Source organism: Ictidomys tridecemlineatus, chromosome 11, assembly GCF_052094955.1.
Source record: "Ictidomys tridecemlineatus isolate mIctTri1 chromosome 11, mIctTri1.hap1, whole genome shotgun sequence".
NCBI lineage: Eukaryota > Metazoa > Chordata > Mammalia > Rodentia > Sciuridae > Ictidomys > Ictidomys tridecemlineatus.
This window is the reverse complement of record NC_135487.1, coordinates 74,816,846-74,838,469: the sequence shown is the minus strand read 5'-3', so window position 1 is coordinate 74,838,469 and position 21,624 is coordinate 74,816,846. Positions and strand designations below refer to the sequence as shown.

Here is a 21,624-nt window from a genome sequence, read left to right as displayed (position 1 = left end):
CTGTGAAAGACTCAGGATCCTAAGACTCAAAGTCCCAGGGACTTTACAGAAGACTTTACATTAATTCTTTACAGAAGCAATGTATACAAAGTGAGGTGATTTCTGGTAGAATCTTGGCAAAACAAATTCACATAAAACATAGGCTGTGAGGTGGTGCTGAGCATCCATCTGATCACTTCCAGGAACCTCCCAAGAGCTCCCGTCTCTCTGAATTTGCCCACACATGACTGGATCCTCCTCACCTGGAGGCCTTATGCTGAGGGTTCCCAGTTCTTTCCACATCCCATTTGGTGTTCTTGTTGCTTTACTTTTTGTGGTTTCTATTTAATCCAAGTTGTTTCCCCAGGACTCTGGCCAAGTTCCTAGATCCATTTTACCTGCATGGAGGGCGGGGAATGTAAATAGTAATATAGATTTTGAACAACATTGTAAATGCTTTACAGACTGTGTGTTACGGGGAGTAGTGAGCTGTAAAATTGGAATTAAACCAATGTGTTTACAGAATTGTGCCAATTGTAAAACTTCTCTGCTTTCTAAATACAGGCTTTGTGGTGGAGGGTTTGGGGGTATTCAGAGGGTGACTCAAAGCTGGGGATATAGAGAACATCTCTGGCAGGCTCCTGTGAGTGTCTGAGACAACATCTTGGTCCCATTTTCTCCACGCACTTTGGAGTGACTCTTCTTGTGGAGCATGCAGCTTCTTCCCTGAGTCTGTAATGACTTGTTGAATACCCTTCCCATGTGACTTCCCACATGAGCACGCCACTGCCCTCCCTGTGAGGTGAAAATGATGCTGCCAACATCCTCCCCAGAGAGCATGCCTCATGAGTGACAGAAATAGATCCCCACCAGCAGCCATGTTCTCCGCCCCTCATGCCTCAGTCTCACAGGAAAGGCTTCTCTTCACTGACAAGCCCACAGGAAATATCCTCCTGAGTTATTATTACCACGGCAGGAGAAAACAGCTTTCTTCCTTCCCTCCTCTCCTCTGTTTCCTCCTCCTCCTCCCTCCCTCCCTCCCTCCCTCCCTTGCTTCTTCTGGCTCTCCTTTCAGAGTGGTCTACCCACATTTCCTTCTGTCTTACTTTGTTCATTCAATCATTGCCTGGCTCTACCAGCAATGTATAAACTGAAAGAGGATACTGACAGCTATCCTAGGTCCACAGGATTACTCCAATACACTTGTGAGTGTGTACACACACATGCATACACACCCATGGGGTAATAGGAGAGGGAGAGGGAGGCAGCTTGGCCTCATGAAAAAGAAGTCATTGCTAGTTTTGAATCCTGGCCTAGCCATCTACCAGGTGGGGAGACCTTGGGCAAGTCACTTAACCTCTGAGTTGCTATTTCCTTCCTTTGGTGTATAATAGGGATAAGAATCTTTCAAGGGCAGTATAAGGATTCAGATCTATGTTGTAGGTGTCCAATGAGTGGTAGATATAGATTTTTTGTAGGATTTGGGCAACTATTTATAATAGCTGTCTATACACTAAAGCCTATAAGAACTTAAATGAAGAAAATACCTCCAAATTATTTATATCACCTGGGTTTCTGATGGACACAGACAGGTAGGAAATTGTGAAAGAGTGCTTCTGACATTTTTGAAAGGTAAGAGAGGCTCAATTCAGAGACCATTTTGAATGAGCCTTGGCTCATGATTCTCTGAAGACCAACCTACTGAAGTTCATTCATTGCAAGACAAATCAATAAACTAGGATTGTAAAAGGAATGGTTGGGATTGCTGAGTGCTGTTTGTCTGTGGGCTACTGGGTGTTGAGTAAACAGGAGCAGGGTTCTGGGATATTTTATCAGTGAAATATGAACAATATTACTTAAAAATCCCATGCTGCACTGAAGAGTCTCTCCCAAAGCTAAACTACCTAATGATCTGGAGCCATGTCTTAAGAAAGGTTGAAGCAGGAAACTTCCAGTATCTTTTTTAGTACTTGATATAGTATGCATTTGCTTTGTCCCCAAAAGTTCATGTATTGTGAGCTTGGTCCCTAGTATAGCAGTGCAGGAGCCGACAGAACCTTTAACACATGTAACATTTAAGAGCTTACTAGGAGGTCATTATGTCAGTGGGGATCCTGCTGTGGAAAGAGATAAAGGTAGTTCTTGTGTGACCCCTTGGTACTTCTCACAAGATGATTGTTATAAAAGCCTGAGCTTCACCCCACCCAGCTCTCTGGCTTCCCATATCAACATGTGATTTCTTGCTCCTGAAAGTGCTCCTATTATTACCATTGGCTATGATGTAACACCACTGAAAGGACTCTCACCAGAACTGAATGCAGTTTCTATGCCCTTGACCCTCCAAAAGTGTGAGCTAAATGAACTTTTCTTTATAAGGTTGGCTGCCTTGAGTATTTTGTTATGGCAACCAATAGTTGACTAATACATATCTCTGACACTTTGATGCCACCCCCAGACTCTAGGTTGCACCTTCACACTCTTTGCATCTTTTCCCAGTTTCATCTGTCATCAAAGTGTTCATTTCTACATTCCACTTGTTCTCCACCGAATGTAGGTAACACCAAGAAGCAACTTGATAAACAAATCCTCATAAAAATGGCCATTTAATAGCGCTTAGAAATACTTTGCAGAATATATTATTTGAAATCCATACAATAATTCCAATGTAGCTTTTTTCCTTATACTGCTATGCAGAAATAGAGAAATTTGAGGATCAAACAGGCAATTAATTTGTGGGTTGCATATTTAGTACAGGATGGAACTAGAATCTAAACTCAGATTTATCTGCAAATACGTATATGTACTTGCATACATATTTGTGTGTGTGTATGTGTGCACATTTAGAACTATACATTGTCTAAAATCAAGGCTGCATGGGAGGAGGAATACCTGAGTGACAATTGGCACAATTACTAAAGGAAAGGGGAAACTGATATTGGAGAGGTAAACCTCAAGGTCACTGTGGACTGGCCTTCACTTCTTGTGTCCGGCAGAACCATTATATCCCTTCTGAGTAAATTTCCCCCCACTCCGTGCTGAAGCCAAAGGGTGATTAGTTCTCTATCTAAAAGAGGTGGACATGGTGGTAATCAGATGGGGGTGATCCTGGGGGCAATAACAGGGATAGAATATGTTCCAGAAAAGATGTTGGCGATATGGGAAAGAGGTGAGACACTTGGTCCTCAAGAGCATGGCAGAGCAGAGAATAAGACACATGATAGTGAGGATGGTGCCCAGAGGTCTCTTGGGCAATGTGTGCTGCATCCCAGGGACCTACTCAGTCTGGTTTCCAGCAGCATTTGGGACTGCTGGAAGGAGCTCCTGTTACTGGTGCACATACCATTTGGTTTACTCTTCCAAATGAGAGATGCCTGGAGAGTCTGGGGTATAGTATGATGTAGATTGATAGCCAAGAGGGTGCATGCTTGGGTCAGATCTTGAATCTGCTACTTGTGAGGAATATGAGTTTGAGTAAGTTGTTAAATTCTCTGTCAAATGTGAATAATTTCTTCATCTGTCAAATTTAAATAATAAATTGTCCCCTACAAATTGGGGTATGTGAGGAATAAATGGATTAATGTATGAAAACACTTAATGTAGACCTTACCCATAATAGATACCCAATAACCGTAAGCTTTTTGTATAATTTTGGTTTCTTTATATAGAACAGTGGTTTTTAACTGAGGGTGGGTGTATCTGGCATCCTGTGGATAGAGGCCAGGGATGCTGCTAAACATGCTCCACTCACCCCACAGAAGATTTATCTGGTTTGTGCTGAGGTTCATAAACCAAACTATGTGGATCTTCCACGGTTACCAAGAAGTTGGTGAGCTATTTGGTCCAAAGTGAGAGTGGGGAGAGATTCAAGAGCTTAACAAACCAGCTCCTCAGAATAGGTAAGTGGGTCTGTACCCCACAGATTTTGACCCAAATTTCACTTTGGGTTTTCCAGATAGGCTGTTCTATTCTAGGTGTTACAGACAAGGTGACAACTTTGACTGATGTGATTTCTTTTCTTTCTTTGCAGAGAAGATCACCAACATTCTGAAAAATTGAATAGCAACAAGGAAATGAAATAGGCCATGGTAGTGCCTGAGGTTTGGCAGAACTCCTTGCATTGGTAGATGTCGCCACCACGAATGGTTTGACTCATTATACTTACAGAAGACTTTATAAAACTTTATTTGCATGACTTTGTTAGAGATGCCTCCTGTACTCGGAATTATTCTCTGTTCCTCTATTACGACTACCACTACCACCCTTTTCATACACCTCAACTCCAGAGTATTAAAATTGGGAATTTTATTCATCTTTCAATGTCTGCTTCACACTTTATTTCCTGTAACTTCACTGCTGCGGTTGGAAATTGTCTCTCCTTCTTCTGAACTCCGTGGTCATGGTTCAATCACACCCTACCCTAAATTAAAGTTATTCAGGAATATATCTCCCCCACACACACACACACACCTGCCTGAGAGCTTTTCAGGACAAAGGCCTTCTGTTTTTCTTCCTTATATCTCCCAGAGCTACCAAAACTGAGGACCAGTAAGTGCTTGAACAAATGAATGAATGAATCGGTAGCCCTATGGAGCTCCCATAGAAACATTCCTCCATTGCAAACCAGGGAGTCAAGTGCAAGTCAGAGCAACCTGTGTCCAGACCCAGACCTCTCTCAGGCATTTTCATGGTACCACATTTCTCTAATGAAGCCATTTTTTCCCTTTTTTTTTTTTTCAGATTCTTTGGGAAAACATCCCAGGCATGTATGATAAAGGTCACTACATTGAGCAGAGGAGTGTCCAGCTGAATTTATGTTTTTACCCTCAAGCACCATGAAGCCAGAGTACAAATAGGGTGGGGCCCTGAAAGAAGAGGAGATTGTGGTGTGAATGCCAGCAATGCACAGCATCGGCCCCCTGCCCTTGATGAGCCAAAGGGCACTGCCCACTCTCTATAGGTCTATTGTTAAGGGCCAGAGGGTGTCATGTGAGTGTCAAAGGAAAGTTCACATTTCCATGGAAGGCTCAGGGCCAAGAGAAAGGTCAGGAGTGTCTGTGGGGTTTTTGTCTAACAGCTCTTTGTTAAAACGCACATGTGGCCATATTTTGGTCTAATAGATATCTGCATATGTTTCTGGGTGGATGAGAATGCTGCACAGCTGGACCCTGAGTCATGATTCCGGCCTTCCACGAGCTCTACAGAGGAGCTGCCTTAGACAGGGTTACATTCTGCTCTCACTTTCCAATTTGGCAAAGAAAACTGCATATTCATCTCATCAAGTCAGGGGAGAGTTAAGGGTGTTGCCACCAAATTCTTCTCCCTTCCCACCTGTTTAAGTCATGAAGGAAAAGTTCTGACTATGTTTCTCTGTGATGCCAATTTATGACTTAGGTCAATGCCCACTTACATAGTAGGTGCTATTTTAAAACTTTTAGTATGGAAAACTTCAAGAATATACAAAAGGGAGATAGAATACAGAAGTTTTGAAGCATCAAAAAAGGTAGCTCAGCTTCAATAGTGGCCAATGTTGTTTTATGTATGCCTCCACTCGCTTCCTCCTCCCATCTGCAAAATCTTAAAGCAAATTCCAGGCGTTGTATAATCTCCTTTGTAAACAGTTCTGTATGAATCTCTAGAGAACTCCTTTTTAAAACATATACACAATATTATTACCACATCTAAAAAAAACCCAATAAATCCTTAATATCATAAAATATTTAGCCAGTGTTGAAATTTTAAATAACTTCATAAATGGCATTTTAAAAAGTTTTCTTATTTGATTCAAGATCCAAAATAAGGCCCATATGTACTGATTGCTCTATCTCCTTATATTTCATTTGATCTCTAGATCTCTCTTTGCTTGAAGAAATGGCGTTGCTAGCCATGTGGACTTGCTCAGTCCGGAGGTGTCTTACTGATCACTCCAGTGGCATTTTTATATGTTCCTTTTCCCTATGTTTTTTGGGTTTTCTTTTTCCCACTCCTCTGAATTGGTAGTTGTATCTTAAGCTCAACAAACTTCAGGTTTGATTTTTTTTATTTTTCAGAAAGATTGCTTCCAAGCTGGAGATGTATTCTTCTGTCAGCAAGTATGTAACGTTTGGCTTTTCTCTCTTTGCAATAATCACAATTTGGATGATTAATTTCTAAATTGAATTAACACAGTAGAAGTTGCAAAATGGTGATGATGATATTCTAACTCCACTTTTACCTCTTCATTTTTAGCTGTAATCCTATGAAGAGAAGAGAAAATCCCCCTTACTTGGTTATCCAGTGCAACCATTTATACAGGAAAGGCAGGAAAATGCTTAATTTTTAAATTTTTTTCTTATTTCCAAGTAACAAAAAATAAATAAAAAGACTCACAGCCTCCTTCAAGAGTGACTAATGATTATATTTTAGAATTATTGTGAACTCATGATTCAAACATATTTTAATGTATTGCAGTTATTGTCATTATTGATGCTCAAATCAACTCGATTCTTCTAAAAGTTGACTCGTCAGTCTTCCAGTGCAATCCTTATAGTTTGATAACTTTCTTGTTATCAAGAAGACAAAACGTTCCAGGGACATTTTGTGCATTTCCTGCTCTAATTGTGGAAATGACCATCTCTCCCACGAGTCCTTCCTTGTTCCATTAGTGAGAAATGGTATATCTGGAACTCACTCTGGGCACGGCGGGGCACTATGCTAACTGGTTTGATAGTTATTTCTAGGCCTTTATTATAGATTGAAGCAGGAAATATATTTATTTCTTAAGATAAAATATATCATGAATTCATATTTATACTTCCAATTAAAGTTCAGGATTTCAGGAATTTTTGTTTTAATACCTTCAATCCTACATCTCCTTTCTCTCATAGTTAGGAATTCGGGTTTTCAAAGACATTAGTAATGATTATCATGTAATTATGCATTTGTTCTATCATGAAACATGTAACACACACACACACACACACACACACACACACACACACACAAAACCTTTCAGAAAAACTACCAACATTCCCACCAACAATGTTATTCCTAAAAAGAATTTTAAGTGTTTTTTGTTTTTGTAGTTCTTATTGTTCTTCACAAGATGTAGTCAAGTTGAAGTTTAAGTCTCATGGAATAGTGTGGTTATGAAAACTATATTAATAGTTAGAATCATTTGTTTCATTTTATTTTCCAGGATTATTTTTTAAAATTTTGGTTATTACATGAAATATTTACATTTCCAAAGTTAAATCTACCATCTTAAGTATAAAGTAGTCTACCTTGTATCTTATATCTTCTATTTCTTCCTACCTCTTACAGGTAATTGTTTTTTAATTTTATGATTTTTTATTGCTTGTTTTAAAAAAGCTACACACATACACAATTTCCTTTCCTTTTGTGTATGTGTATACATATAGACACATACAATTCTCTCTACTTTGCTTTTTTGTTGTTGTTTATTATAATCTGGAGATCATGCCATTGTGGTGTAGAAATATTTCTTATTCCTTTTTAAAGTGTTTATATGTACAATAGTTCATTCAGTCCCTTAAGATAAGGTATTTGAGTTATCTTTGTTGGCAAAAATAATAACAGCTTTGAATTTTTTTCTCAGCAATATGTGTTTTGATTACATTCCTAAAAATATAATTTTTGGATATATAATAGTTTGGGGACTTTTTCTTAATCTCAAACTTAAACTTGCCATTTTTTTCCTGTACATATTTTAGGTAGGAAGTCAACATGATGTGCCATCACCATTGGATACATTACTATGTGTTTCCTATAAACAATAACATTTGCTCACATAACCACACAAGAGCTATCAAACTCAGGAAATTAACAATGGTATTACACTCCCTTCTAATCCTGGACACCCACTTGACCTTTACAATAATGTCCTTGAAGGCAGAAGAACCCCGTTTAGAATCACGTGTTACATGTTGGTGTCATATCCCTTTAGCAACTGTCGTTTTAAAACAGTTCTCTCTTTCCTTGATTTTCACGACTTGGATATGTTCGATGATTACAAGTCAGTTATTTTGAGGAAATTTGAGTTCATAGGTTTTAAAAAAAAGATGTAGAGGATTAAGGTTGATCATATTTCCCTTAAATTAGTCTCAAGATCTTGGCTGGGAGGGTGAAGCAGGATGAAGGGAAAGAAATAGCTCTAGAAGAGAGGGGCCCCTTTGGAAATGTGCTTATCTCACTGTACACAAAGGATGAGGGCTTTTGGCCTTTTCCATGGAGGGTGCGGGTGGGGGACAGGAACCTGATTCCCCAGGAAGCGTGATCAGATAAGAAATCTGTGCCTTTGTAAACTCATCTGCTTCTGTTTTAGTACTGTCCTTCCTTAACTTCCTCCTGAGTTTCAGTAAAATTATTGGGGGGAGGGGGTTTCCATCTTTCTTTCAGCTGAGCTAAGGGGAGGATTGTCCAAGAAGCTGCTCTTGAGAGGGCTGCCTGGGGCCAGGTGTGGTGACTCTATAGCAGACAATTAAGAGCTCCTTTTTCTGCTGCCACAGGCATCTGTTCCTACCCCCTTGAAACTGTTGAGTCTCTCTTCTCTATGGAGCTGCAGCTGCCTCCTGAATGGGGGCTGTGAGCTATGATCAGTCAGGCAAAAGGACTGATGTGTGAGGAACAGCCTCATATTCATATGGCTCTTATCTGCCTACCTCATCAGTAGCTTTGCAGGCAGCAGGCACCTCCTCCAAAAAGAAGCTGGATAAGGGCAGTGTTGAAATGGGAGGACACAGGAGGACAGTAGAGTGTTCTGGAAGGAGGACCTGGTGAGAGCACTTTTCTTGATGCTTTTGGATACATCAGTCAGAGTAATTTCATTTCAACTGATTTTGAAGAGAGAGGAAGAGAAGAAAAAAAAAAAAGGAAGTTAAAAGAATTTGTGATTGATTTCCCTTTCAAATCCAGGATGTCGGAGACTTCAGAGGTTGCCTAGTTTAGCCAGTGCTCCCAGGAGCCCCTGGTTCCCAAATCCAGCCAAGCCCAGCTCTGGAACTCCACACCCTGAGCCTACCTGACAGGTTGAGAGTTTGGTAAGGCAGGGAGCAATTTACTTTAACTGCATTGCTAAAGCAATGTTTTCTTTTCAGAGGTGGGGGGTGGAGGGTGGATAAAACTACACACTCTTAGCTCAATCCAGGTGTTTATACTGTTTGCTGAAGTTAGAACAGGCACGATTTCCCTTAAGGAGAGATGGTGGCATTTTGAGGGATGGTCTGTGTTTGTGTGTTTAATTGGGTAGAAGCCCCAAAGAGCCTGAGTCCTTTTTACTTGGCAGGAACTCCAATCCATTCATCAAGGGAAAACCAAAGTGTACCTTCAAACACCAGCTTTGTGATAACCTCAAACACTTAAAAGTCAATATTTGCTCACAGGAACTTTATGTATGTACATTTCAGACACTTCCTACGTGGGTCAATTTTGATTTCCTTCTTTCTGATAGAGCCTAGCTTGGGGAACAACACTAATCAAAAGGTCCCTATCAGTCCATCTCCCTTCCCATCTTTTGGACTGATCATTATTTTTTTAACTCTCTAATATAGGTATCAGACTTTGGTTGGAACTCCCTTAATAAGAGAGTTTTTTTGGCATGTTTTTGTTTATCATTTTATAAATATGAGAGAGACACAATTTGACAATAGAGCTTCTAGATAAAAACTGGTTTTGTTAAAGTACTTGAAATTTAAAAGCCCTTCTTGCCTTGTAAGGAGCCCTTTGAAAGATGATCTGTTTGGGGCCCTCTGGGATTTCTGAGGAAGCACACAGCTTTGGGGGGAAATGCTTTTTCCCTCCCCTGATCCCACAAGTACACATTTCTCAACCCCACACTCTAGCTGGACCACTCTGCTTCCTGATGCAGTAATCAGATATTTTGATAAAGAAAATTTTAAAGCATAATCATGCTGTAGTAAGGAAAGTGGGATTTCTTTCCTTGTTGCAACTCAAGGTCACATGTTCTTTAAAATTTTGGTCTCTCACAAGATGCCCATCCCATAACTATGAAAAAGTCAGTCTCCAACATTAGACAGGTTGCCAACCAGAATGGAAGAGAGACAGCCAGCCAAATAATTTATGCATGCAGTAGTTGCAGTAAATTTTTACTCATGTTATCAGTATAAGTGACACATGCATTACATTTACTGAGTCCAGTGCCTAAGAACACAAAGGCAAATATTAAAATTTATCAAATCTATGGCTTATATTGCAATCATGCCTACTTAAAAAAAACTCACCAAGAAAAAATACACTGCCAATTATATGTAAGTAACCCTCTCATTTTAGAAAATGGAAAATCTAGAAATGCTAGAAAATAGAAAATGGAAAATGAATGAATCCTTCAAGATTCACAAGGGAACCAGGTAGGGAACCAATTACAAAACAAGGTAATAAGCACCATTGCAGTGGTAAACAAAGCTGAGGTTGGTCCAGAGTCAGAGATAGGCACTTTAGATAAGCTTCATAGAGGAGGTGACATTTGAACATGTTTTCAAAAAATGAACATGACTTGCAGGTGAAGAAGACATGGCATTCCAGGTTGAGGAAACTATGTGCAAAGGCAAAGCGAACTAATGATCTTATGTGCGGCTTTGGCTACCTCTCTTGATTTAATGCTTACAACATGATTAGGCTTTATCATTACTTCTCTTTTACAAAGGAGGAAACAAGCACAAGTTTAGTAACTTGCTCAAGATCTTTCAGCTGGTAATCAAGAAATACTAGCTATTGCTATTATTTCTGTCCAGTCATGTGGGCCATTGATCCAGAGCTGTTATCAAATATGGTAGATACTAACTAGATGTGACTACGGGAAATGTGGATTGTACAAGTTGAGATGTGCTATAAAATATACCTGATTTTAAAACCTTAGTGCCCCCCAAAAGATGTAAAATATCTCATTAATAATTTTTATATTATGGGCTGGGGATATGGCTCAAGCAGTAGCGTGCTCGCCTGGCATGCGTGCGGCCCGGGTTCGATCCTCAGCACCACATACAAAGATGTTGTGTCCGCTGAAAAACTAAAAAAATATAAAGAAATAAAAAAATTCTCTCTCTTTAAAAAAATAATAATTTTTATATTAATTACATGTTAAATGATGTTTCTGATAATCTGGTTGAGAATATATGGTTAAAATTAATTGTTTCTTTTTTACTTTTGGTAATTGAATTACTAGAAAAAAAATTTAATTAAGTATATGAATCACATTAAATTTCTGTTGGTCAGCATTGTTCTAGAGCAGTCTACTATGAAGTGGCATTGTGAGAGCAAATGATCCTGAGGGCAAAGGAATGTATTTGTGCCCATATTCTTTACATTCTGCCAGCAGAATCCACTTGTGGTTCCTCCCACAGGGTGACTGGCTGTCACTCTGCCTCTTGGGCTAGGTGAAATATAGAAGCTAGTAATCAAGAAATACTAGCTATTGCTATTATTTCTAAACTTTGAACACAGACAGCCTTACACCAGAGTCTGCCTTTGAGTTCCAGAAATGTGACTACCTGTGGGTGTGACACTGAGCACAAAGGGCTGTGGTCAGATTGTTAATGTGCTACTTCTTTCAGGGAACCTCTTTGTACACATTTCCAAAAGACCTCTAAGGAGGGAGTAGAATGCTGGGGATTTCTGGCACCAGTTGAGTGGCAAGGCCTCAAGGAAATAACTTCCATGCTAAATCAGGCTCCTGTGAGATCCGGGCTCCTTCCCCATTACATTCCAAGGCCAGGTATTGGCCTATGCTAGTGAGATTCTGCCCAAGTTCTGAGCAGGGAAAATACCCATCCATACCCAGGACCTGTCTGTTTCTTCTACCCTGCTCCATCTTCTACCCAGTCACACACCTACCCGGTAAACTTCTATGCATCTGTGGCTTTGTTTGTGCTTCCCCTCACTAACCCTTTCTTGTCTTACTTTCAAGGCCAATTCACCCTTGAAGACTCAGCTCAAACCTCACCCACTCTACAACCTTCCCTCACTTCCCCAGGGCATAATGTATCCTTTCTCTGTTCCACACTGTAGTTATTTGTCTACACATCTATGGCCCCTGCTTGATGATGGGTTCCCTCTAGTCAGGGAAATGTCCCACTTGTTCTCCTCCACCCAGCAGTGCCTCATCAGTATCCACACACATCACACAGATGCTCAATCCCTGCTCTGGAATTGAGTTGAGTCAAATCACATTTAACCAGCTAAAGGAGAATGGGGACAGCTCCTTCACAATAGAATTCTCCTTTATAAATCCTGAAAGGCTGATTGTTCCTACTCTTCACCTATCTATTAAAATGAAGAATTGATAGAGGTAACAGCAGTTTTTTGTTTTGTTTTGGTCTTTTTATTTATTTATTTTATTGGTGCATTATAATTATACATAATAGTGGAATTCATTATGCCATATTTGTACATGCACATAATTTGATCAATCTTATTCCACAGTACCTTTCTTTTCTCTCCCCCCTCTTCTTTCCCCAGATTTGCTTGTGCTACTAATCTCCCTTGTATTATTAATTAATGCATTAAAATTATATATATGTATATATATACATATATGTATATGCAGGATTCATGATATATTCATACATGTACAGAGCATAATTGGGTAGATTTCATCAACTTCTGAAATAACTTTTACAGAAGAAAACCGTGCAAGAAAAAAATCATGATACCTCACCAGCATGACTCAGCAGCAAGGCACATCTCAGGGGAAAGGAAGATTGGGTTTTTGGTTTTGCTCATATTGGCTTTTTTTTTTTTTTTTTTTTTGGTACTGGGGATTGAACCCAGGAGGCACTTAGCCACTGGGTTACATCCACAGCCCTTTTTATTTTTTGAGACTAAATTGTTTCAGGACTTGCTAAATTGCTGAGGCTGGCCTTGAACTTGTGATCCACCCTGCCTCAGCTTCCAGAGTTGATGAGATTACAAGCATGCATCATCATGCCTGGCTGCTCATCATAGGCTCTTAATCTGTGAAATTCAATCACTCTCCCACCCTAGTGTCTCATGCTCTGATTTTGTTACAGGGGTTGATGCATGATCTGGGGCCTGTTTCTGTGGCACTCAAAGGGTCTGCATTTGGTTTCCTTCCTAGTTTGCTTTTCACAACAGCCTCATAGAATACAGTGGGTTTGTTTTTAAATTTTATTTTAGTACTCATACATGCTAGGCAACTACTCTGCCACTGAGCTGTAACCCCAGCCTGCGTTTTTGTTTTAATATTGCCATTATTCTTAAGAGTGTCATGAATTAACAGTCTGTGACAACTTCTCCCACCTTCACACAATTTGATGTTTTCCTTTCAAACCTACTATTGACGATAGTGATGATCTGGATCACACCCTGTGAGTCAGGACTGTCCTCCCCTTACTAGAGACTGATGTAGACAGCAATGACTAGGTGCTTTGAAATACTAGGCAGTAGGGCCTGGAGAACATGTCACAGGCTCTGAAAAGGTGTGCCACGTCAGATCCAAGAGCTAGTCCTCCCTTGCCTCACAATGCTGCTCCCACCCCCAGTCCTTTCCCAAGGTGACATGCACCAAGGGGCCCATGCACAAATTGTTTTCCTACCACTGATCTTAATCCTCCAAAATAAAACTGATGCTTATTCTAAAAAAAAAAAAATTAAATAATTTAACTTCAGACACCCTGAAGGGCTGGGGATATGTCTCATCCTAGGAGCCTGCCCCATCACCTATAGTACTATTTTACATAAGTTTTTCAATTATTTTACTAAAATGTCTAGCAAAGAGTCAGCACCTTGAAGCCAGACAGCTTAACCGGATGATCTCTCAATTTTCTTCCTGATTGTATGTTTGTTCTTAAATTTTTGAGTAAGTACAATTTAGAGAAGGAAGTCTGATTTCTGCTCAAGAAAAACAGGGAATCTGTCTTGGCAGTCAATGTGTGAAGAGCAATGTGTGGTAGGATGATCTATTCACATTTAGCTTTTATTTAATGTCCTCCTCATTCTTCTCCATTTCCCCTTCTTGCTTCTCTTCTTTTTTAAGAAATGCATCAAAAAGTCTGGGAGGGTGAACTATCCTGAGACTCTACAGGTAGCTCTCTCCTCCAAAGGCAACAGGGCTCCATAGAAGCCATCGAAGTGATGAATCTGAAGAAGTAGATGTGATATCAGTGAAGAGTCCAGTAGGGGTCCAGGTTCTTGGCTTCCAAACAAAGAACTGAGCAAGACATGCAGAAATAAAAGGCAGAGTATAGATGTATTAGAAGTAAAAGTGAGCTCAGAGTGGTGATCCAGCCGTAATCCCAGCCACTCAGGAGACTGAAGAAGAGAATTGCAAGTTGGAGGCCAGCCTCAGCAACTTAGCAAGACCCTAAGCAACTTGGTGAGAACCAGTCTCAAAACAAAAAAATAAAGAAGGGCTGAGGAACTGGGCATGGTGGTGCATGTCTGTAATCCCAGCAGCTCAGGAGGCTGAGACAGGAGGATCATGAGTTCAAAGACAGCTGCTTTGGCAACCAGTGGGGCACTAAGCAACTCAGTGAGAACCTGTCTCTAAATAAAATACAAAATAGGGCTGGGGATGTGGCTCAGTGGATGAGTGCTCTGAGTTCAATCCCTGATCCCCCTCCTCCAAAAAAGGGCTGGGGATACTTCTCAGTGGTTAAGCACTTCTGGATTCAATCCCTAGTACAAAAACAAAACAAAACAACATCAACAACAAAAACACTCCTTAAAGTAGAGTGGAGCAACCTCAATGAGAGGTCAAGACCCCAAGGTCTGGGCAATTTGATTTTTTATGTGTCAAACTGTTCCGCATTCTTCTCTTTATGTACCTAATTGAAGACCCTGCCCTATTTGTTCCCATTGGTTACTTTATTTTCGCCTAATTATAATATGGGACTTCTGGCAGAGTTGCTATGTTGATAAGCACTCAGTGGCGGGAGTTGCCATGGTAATAGGACTTACCATAAACAGGGACAAGATGATTCATTGTCCCATCTTATATTCTAGCCAGCATTTTTCTTGTACCCTGTCTCTGCCATCTTGATATCCCTAAACTCCCACCTCAGATGCTGTGGCATTATTTGCTGGAAAATATTAAATAATGAGGATCTTTTACATTTTCAAGAATTGCCAGACTTACAGTACAATGTTCCAAGGAAAGGAAAATATCCAGACTTTTTGGGTCAGAGGGCTGGCTACCTTGATAAAAGCTGTTGCATGGGCTGGGGATGTGGCTCAAGTGGTAGCGCATTTGCCTAGCATGTGTGCGACCCGGGTTCGAGCCTCAGCACCACATACAAACAAAGATGTTGTATCCGCTGAAAAACTAAAAAAATAAATATTAAAATTCTCTCTCTCTTTAAAAAAAAACAAAACTGTTGCAGCCCATTTAGATGACTAGATTTTGGGGGACAGACCACAAAAGGACTCAAAATTAGCACCAAGAGTTGCAATTCTGGGAATCTAAGCAAGAGACCTTCTTGGCCAAGTTGAACAAGAGGCTGAGAATCATTTTCCCAAAGACCTTGGCAAAAATTTGTATGTTAAAGCTTAATCCCCATTTGGGCAGTGAGAAGTGATTTGATCAAGAAGGCTCTGCCCTCACGAATGGACTTGTGCATTTTGAAAGTGCTGGAGAGAGGAGATCACACTCAGGATACACATACGCAAGAGGTTTTACCACCAGCCCAAAGTTGAAAGTGAAAGGGATGACCACAAGTCTCTGTCCCTGATGATTCTGAGAGTCACTGAGTCAAGAACAAGCAGTAGAAGCCACATGAAACATATGTTAACAATGACAAGAGAAAATGTTCACTTGTGGAGAGGATGGTGGTAAAGCAAGGCAAAATGAGAGCCTAAGCTTTGAGAGAAGGCTATCCATAGTCATTCTCCATTTAATAAAATTTCCCTAGTACATACTCTTTGCCATGCACTATGCTAGTATGTACTATTTATTTATCAAACAATAAATAAAACTCACATGATCCTTACCCTCTGGTACAGAGGTAAAGGTTATTTCAAGTCCTTAAATAACTTTAGTTAGCACTGAGGACTAATTATCTGTTTTCAACCCAATCAGTTTTTAACTAAGAAATAAAACAGATGAGTCTCTGTGCACAAATTTTAAGAAAACAAAGAGTTAAGTCCTGCACAGGGCCCTGCTGAAGCTGTCCCAGGAAAAAGAGGGGCCTATTTATTAGTCCTTGGGCAATGGGTTGGTTCTTCCTCTACTGTCATTTCAGAGAATAAGTGCTCCCTCCGGCATCATGGCTGGCCCGGAAGGTCACTGCAAGCTCAGGGTACCACAAATGCAGGATTGTTCACTCTCTTTGGCAGAGGAACTAGGCTTGGGACCAAGCTATTCCACAAACTCAGGTTTTTCCCATTTTATTTCAAGGGCAGCCAACTTTAGGACCTTACAAACAGGCTTATGGCAACACTGACAGTGGAGATGAGGGGAGCCAAAGTCAATGCCATCAATAGGCCACTTTGCTTTCAGAATAATTTCCCAATCTTTGAAACAACTACAGAGTTATTGCCAGAGTGCCTTAGAGGGGAGGAGGAGAGATGGAGTGAATTTGGTAAGTAAGGTTGTGTGTTCAAATGATAAAAGGAATTTTCTGGGGATCCCCAATCTAGTAGCCAGCCTTCCTTCCTTCTTTCCCTCCCTCCCTCCTTCCTTCTATCCATCCATACTGAGGATTGAACCCAGAGATGCTTTACCATTGAGCTACAATCCCAGGTTTTTTTTTTTTTTTTAATTTTGAGGCAGAACCTTGCTAAATTGCTGAGGCTAACCTCAGACTTGTGATCCCCTTGACTCAGCCTCCCAAGTCTTTAAAATCATAGGCATGTGCCATCACACTTGGCAGTCTTGTTACAACTTCCTATAGTGCGAAGAATTTTTCTGGAAAATTCTACAGTCTCTTCTGTGGTGATTGTACTATATCCAGTTGTTTAAGCAGAAACCTGGGGTTCATTCAAAACTTTGGTATTTGATCATATATTCTGCATAGGAAATCTGGCTATTTTTGATGTTTTTTTTTTTCTAGCTCGAATAAGATCATTAAAAGTGACTTGAGGTAGCCTAGTTTCTTCTTTCCCTTCAGTATTAAACTAAGACACCCCCACCTTTAGAAAGCATGTAGTAGGGCAAACAAGGCTAGGGCAATAACAAGGAAGCCCCAGACCAGAGTCCTTCTGTGGCTCTCCTTACAGTGGTGACTCAGGGATCCACAATCCTATAATCTTACATTGCTGTTATTTAGATTCAGAGGTCATCACAGAAGGGAAAGTGAGAACATGGACAAAGGTGCAATGAATTTTATGGCCAGAGGCCTGCGAATAACATGTAATTTCTTCCCTGTGCTATTGGTTTTAATCCAGTCATGTGGCCCCAATCTGATAAGAACTCCCCAGGGTGTCAGAGAAATTAATATGGAATTGCTGAGGCTGACCTTGAGCACATGATCCTCATTCAGAGATTAGAGGCATGCATCACCACACCTAGCTGTGTCCTATTTTTTAATGGCGTGGTTTTGATTTCTTCCTATAATTTGTGGGCATACATAAATTAATAAAGAATTTTCTATTAACCAGCTAACCAGTTCAATACAAATCCATTCCAGTCCACTCTTTTATTCACCACAAGATCTTAGGTTACAATTCATTCATCGTTTCTTCCATCCAATTTACAGTGCTGACTGTACTTGCCGTATCTACTGTAGGTCAGACTGCTACATTTGAAGAAGGAGGATAGGAGAGGAAGAGGGGGCTTCCCTGTAAGCAGACACAATGCTTTGGATTCACCAAATTTTATCATTCATCTCTTTCCAGTACATATGAAAACATTTCCAAGATTCTCTGGGAAGTTCTTATTAGGTTGGTGTCACATGACTAGGGGTACAACTAGTACTAGTGGTGAAGTGCCTCTGGATTCCATTGCCAGTTGAAAAAAATAAAAAAGAAATAAAGAAGAAAGCTGTACCAAGACTGAAGGAGGTAATGAGTTAAAGGAGTCTCTTTCTTATCATAAAAATGGATTATCCAGTTCTTGATTCTCTGAAGAATTCTCTTAATTTAATGAGGTAAAAAAGAGAGGAAAGTAGGGAGAGAATGTCAGTTTCCTTCAAGTCCTAGGGTATTGGGACCTGAAATGAGAACCATGAGGTAGCCATGTCTATCATTCTGCATCAGAGAAAAACCAATGTCAATCAGCATTAATATGTTGACTCTTGAAATTAAATATTCTCAAGTGGTTATACAGAACCAAGTCTACTGGACCAAGTCTGGAGAATTCTTTCTTTAGACTTTACAAAATCCCAGGGTTGTAAATAGTTTTGATTTAATGGAATTTGTATTCTTAATTAAGCCCCTTTATTGCAATATGTCTCAGATCATTTGATACCCTAGATTCAATATTTGCTATGGAAACTAAAGGAAGCAAGTTCTCTCTTTCAAAAAAGACATATCAGTTCTTGGGCACGGATCTGCTCTACTTGAGCTAACATCTCTGGACATTGTGACATTGGTATTTCAGACCGGAGTTATCAAGAAATAATAAGAACATGTAGGAGGTCTGTTCCATGAACTAATACTAATACTGTATTTAGATTAGTAACTAAAATCTCAGTTTGAACATTATGTCTGAAATGAGTGTAAAGACTAAGGGGATGTGGTTGCAATCCTGAAAGTCTGAGTTTTAACCAGAAAATAGGTCAAGAAAAAACCAGACTAACAAAAACTACATGCCCTACAAGGATAAGCCTGCTGGTCTCATAACAAGGAGGACTTCTCAGGGAAACTGAAGGACTCACATAATCATAGTTTTAGTAAAAATCACAACTAACAATTATGAAGTGATAACTATGTGCCAAGCACTCTGTCAAGTGTTCTACATACATCATCCTGTTTAATTCCTCATTACAAGCCAGTGGGGTACATATTAGTAATTTCTTTCAGGAAACTGAGGTTAATAACTTACCTAAGTACCAAAGTTTTCCTGACTCTAAATTTAAAGTTTTTAACCACAACCCTGCCAAATTTAACATTCAAACTTCCCATTGTGAATTCAGTTTAGGAAATGATATATTGTGTAGTGGGAACAGTAAAGCATGTCAAAGTTCCTGTATCCTACCTTACCTTTGGTCTCAGTTTCCTGGCCTATAAAATGGGACTAATTCCTATCCTGTATTTAGCAGTCTTGAGAAAGCTTTCTCAAAGGCTTCCCAAGTGAAGAATTCTAATTTAGGTTGTCTAAACAGTTTACATACATTTCAGCCTTCAATAATTTTTCCTGTGCCCACTAGGTCACAAAAGAGAATGCTACGATATAATCACAATATAAATCAAAACTTATTAGCACAACAGAAATGTTAAATCATTCTCTGTGGCCTATGTTATGTTTTTCCCTTTAAAGGACAGAAAAGGGAAAGTCCTATAAGTGCCCTGAGGAGGTAGCACAAAGGAGCCCGGAAGAGGATATTCTCTCATAGCCATTGTGGGAGACAGCTGGCATAATGGGCAGCCTCTAAAACATCAGGTGTTTTAGTCAGCCTTTTCGATGCTGTGACTAAAGGATCTGACCAGAATAACTATAGAGAAGGGGCTCACGGTTTCGGGGTCTTAGTCCATAGAAGGTCAGCTCCATTTCTCAGGACTGGAGGTAAGGCTGGACATCATGGTGGGAGAATGTGACAGAGGGAAGCAGCCTCACATCATGGTGATCAGGAAGCAGAGAGAGACTCCACTTTCCGGATACAAATATATACCCCAAAGCCATGCCCCAATTCCCACCTCCTCCAACCACATCCTACCACTTCAATTAATCTCATCAGGGATTAATTCACTGATTGGGTTAATCTGCCAATCATTTCTCCTCTGAACCTTCCTGCGTTGTCTCACATGTGAGTTTTTGGAGGATAACTTATATCCTAATCATAGCACCAGGAAAGGTAGGGTTGTACTACATCCATCTACTGAAATTCCTTCAATTTTATTTATTTTTTATTTGTTTGTTATTGGGTATTGAACCCAGGGGTGCTTAACCACTGAGCCATATCCCTGGCCCTATTTTGTATTTTATTTAGAGACAGGGTCTCACTGAGTTGTTTAGGCCCTTGCTTTTGCTGAGGCTGGCTTTGAACTCATGATCCTCCTGCCTCAACTTCCTGAATTGCTGGGATTACAGGCCTGCATCACTGCACCTAGCTCCTTCAACATTTTTATTGTCAGTTGTGTAAATTATAAAGCTTCAGAATAATGTTTTTTGGAATTTTCTAGGTAGAAAGCTTGGATTAACTCCATATATGTTATATTTAGACAAAGTGAAAAAGGGTCTCTTGGTCTGGCTGCCTGTCTCTGAGAGGCAGAGGTGAATTAGGGAGGACCCCAGGCTCTAAGGATGCTGAGAACCTCAGGCTTGAGGATGCTCTGTGGTAGAAGGGTGGAATCCAAGAGATGGTTCAAAACACCCTTCTTCCTCCTGTTGATTATGATATGTGAGGCACTGTCCTGGGCATTAGAAATGTGTCCTGGGCTCATCAATGAGGAAAATGTCTTTACTAGAGTGCTTTAAGACAGACTTTTTTTTCCCCCAAGAGAAAAAAGACTTTTATATACATTAAGAAATGACTATGCATTGTGAAACCATGCAATTCTGAGGTAGAAGTATGGATCTTCAGTAACAGACTTGAGATAATCATACTTAGGCCTAAATCCTACCTATGCTTCTAAATTAGCTATGACCCTAGGGAAATTATTTAAGGATTTTAGCCCAGCTTTTGGCACCTATAACATGGGGACAACCTCACAGTTATATTGTTGAAAACTAAATAAGATTACCTAAATTAAGCATTTAGCACAGTGAGGGCTAAGTAATGAACACAATGGTGCAGACCCTTGGAGGCAGGAATTGCATCTTGCATTCACTTTGAATCTTCAGTGTTCACTGGTGTAACAGAAGGTGTTAAAAGAATTATCTGTTGAAGATCAGAAAGTTAATGGAGGCTAGGAAGCAAGCTAAACGTCTGGAACAGGATAAAAGACAAAATGTCAAGAACTAGAAAAGGCAGAAATAGGATGTAGGGAGAGAACAGTCAAAGCAACTAAGGTTACTCTAAGAGGAGGTGAGAGGAGGAGTAGCGGGTGTGTGGATCAGCATCGAATAAAGAAAGATAAAGGGTTATGATAGTTCCAGAGATCTCTCCCCATAAGCTCATTAACACTCTTCTCTGCTGCCCCAAACACTCTTCTCTACTTCCAGCAACAACTTATGCTGTAATAATAGCAAACACAACTAAAGAGGAGAACAAATAATTCAATTATTAGTTACCTACTGTGGAAAAAAAAAGAGTCCAGAAAGATAGGCCCTGAGACTCTATCCCAGTTTCGGAGTAAGAGGATCCTAGAGTTGTAGCTGCCCAAATTTCTTCTCTGTCCCTTCTTCGGCTCCCACATACTATCTCCATGATAGGAAGAGTGACCATAATAAGTTGCCCTAGTTAAAGCTCATGCCCCAGTGCAATCACTAATAAATTAAGAGTTCTTATACTTCAGGATATGAGCTAATCACCTGAGCATCTGGCTACAATATAGACTCTGATTCTGTAGTTTTAGGTAAGCATGGGATTATGCATTTCTTGATTAGTTAAGGCTGAAGATGATGCTGTTTGCCCAGGG

The 21,624-nt window shown here is 40.1% G+C and overlaps 1 protein-coding gene and 1 long non-coding RNA gene across 6 annotated transcripts in view; one reads left to right on the top strand and one right to left on the bottom strand.

Moving 5' to 3' along the window:
* Positions 1-6,357, top strand: part of LOC144368129 (uncharacterized) — an 87,865-nt gene extending 81,508 nt beyond the window's left edge. The window contains exons 6-7 of the long non-coding RNA XR_013427902.1: positions 4,007-6,068; positions 6,205-6,357. This is a non-coding gene — a long non-coding RNA (uncharacterized LOC144368129). The remainder of the gene's footprint in view (positions 1-4,006; positions 6,069-6,204) is intronic.
* Cdc7 (cell division cycle 7) overlaps positions 52-21,624 on the bottom strand; it is a 69,351-nt gene continuing 47,778 nt past the window's right edge. For 2 of the 5 annotated variants that reach the window (XM_078026725.1, XM_021728023.3), the window contains one exon: positions 8,861-14,158. In XM_078026725.1, the coding sequence (XP_077882851.1) occupies positions 14,109-14,158 (50 nt within the window). In that variant the 3' untranslated portion in view covers positions 8,861-14,108. Of the gene's footprint in view, positions 378-5,998; positions 6,213-8,636; positions 8,808-8,860; positions 14,159-21,624 lie in introns of those variants that run through there. The other 3 variants (XR_013427901.1, XM_021728021.3, XM_078026726.1) reach the window with 3 other exon arrangements.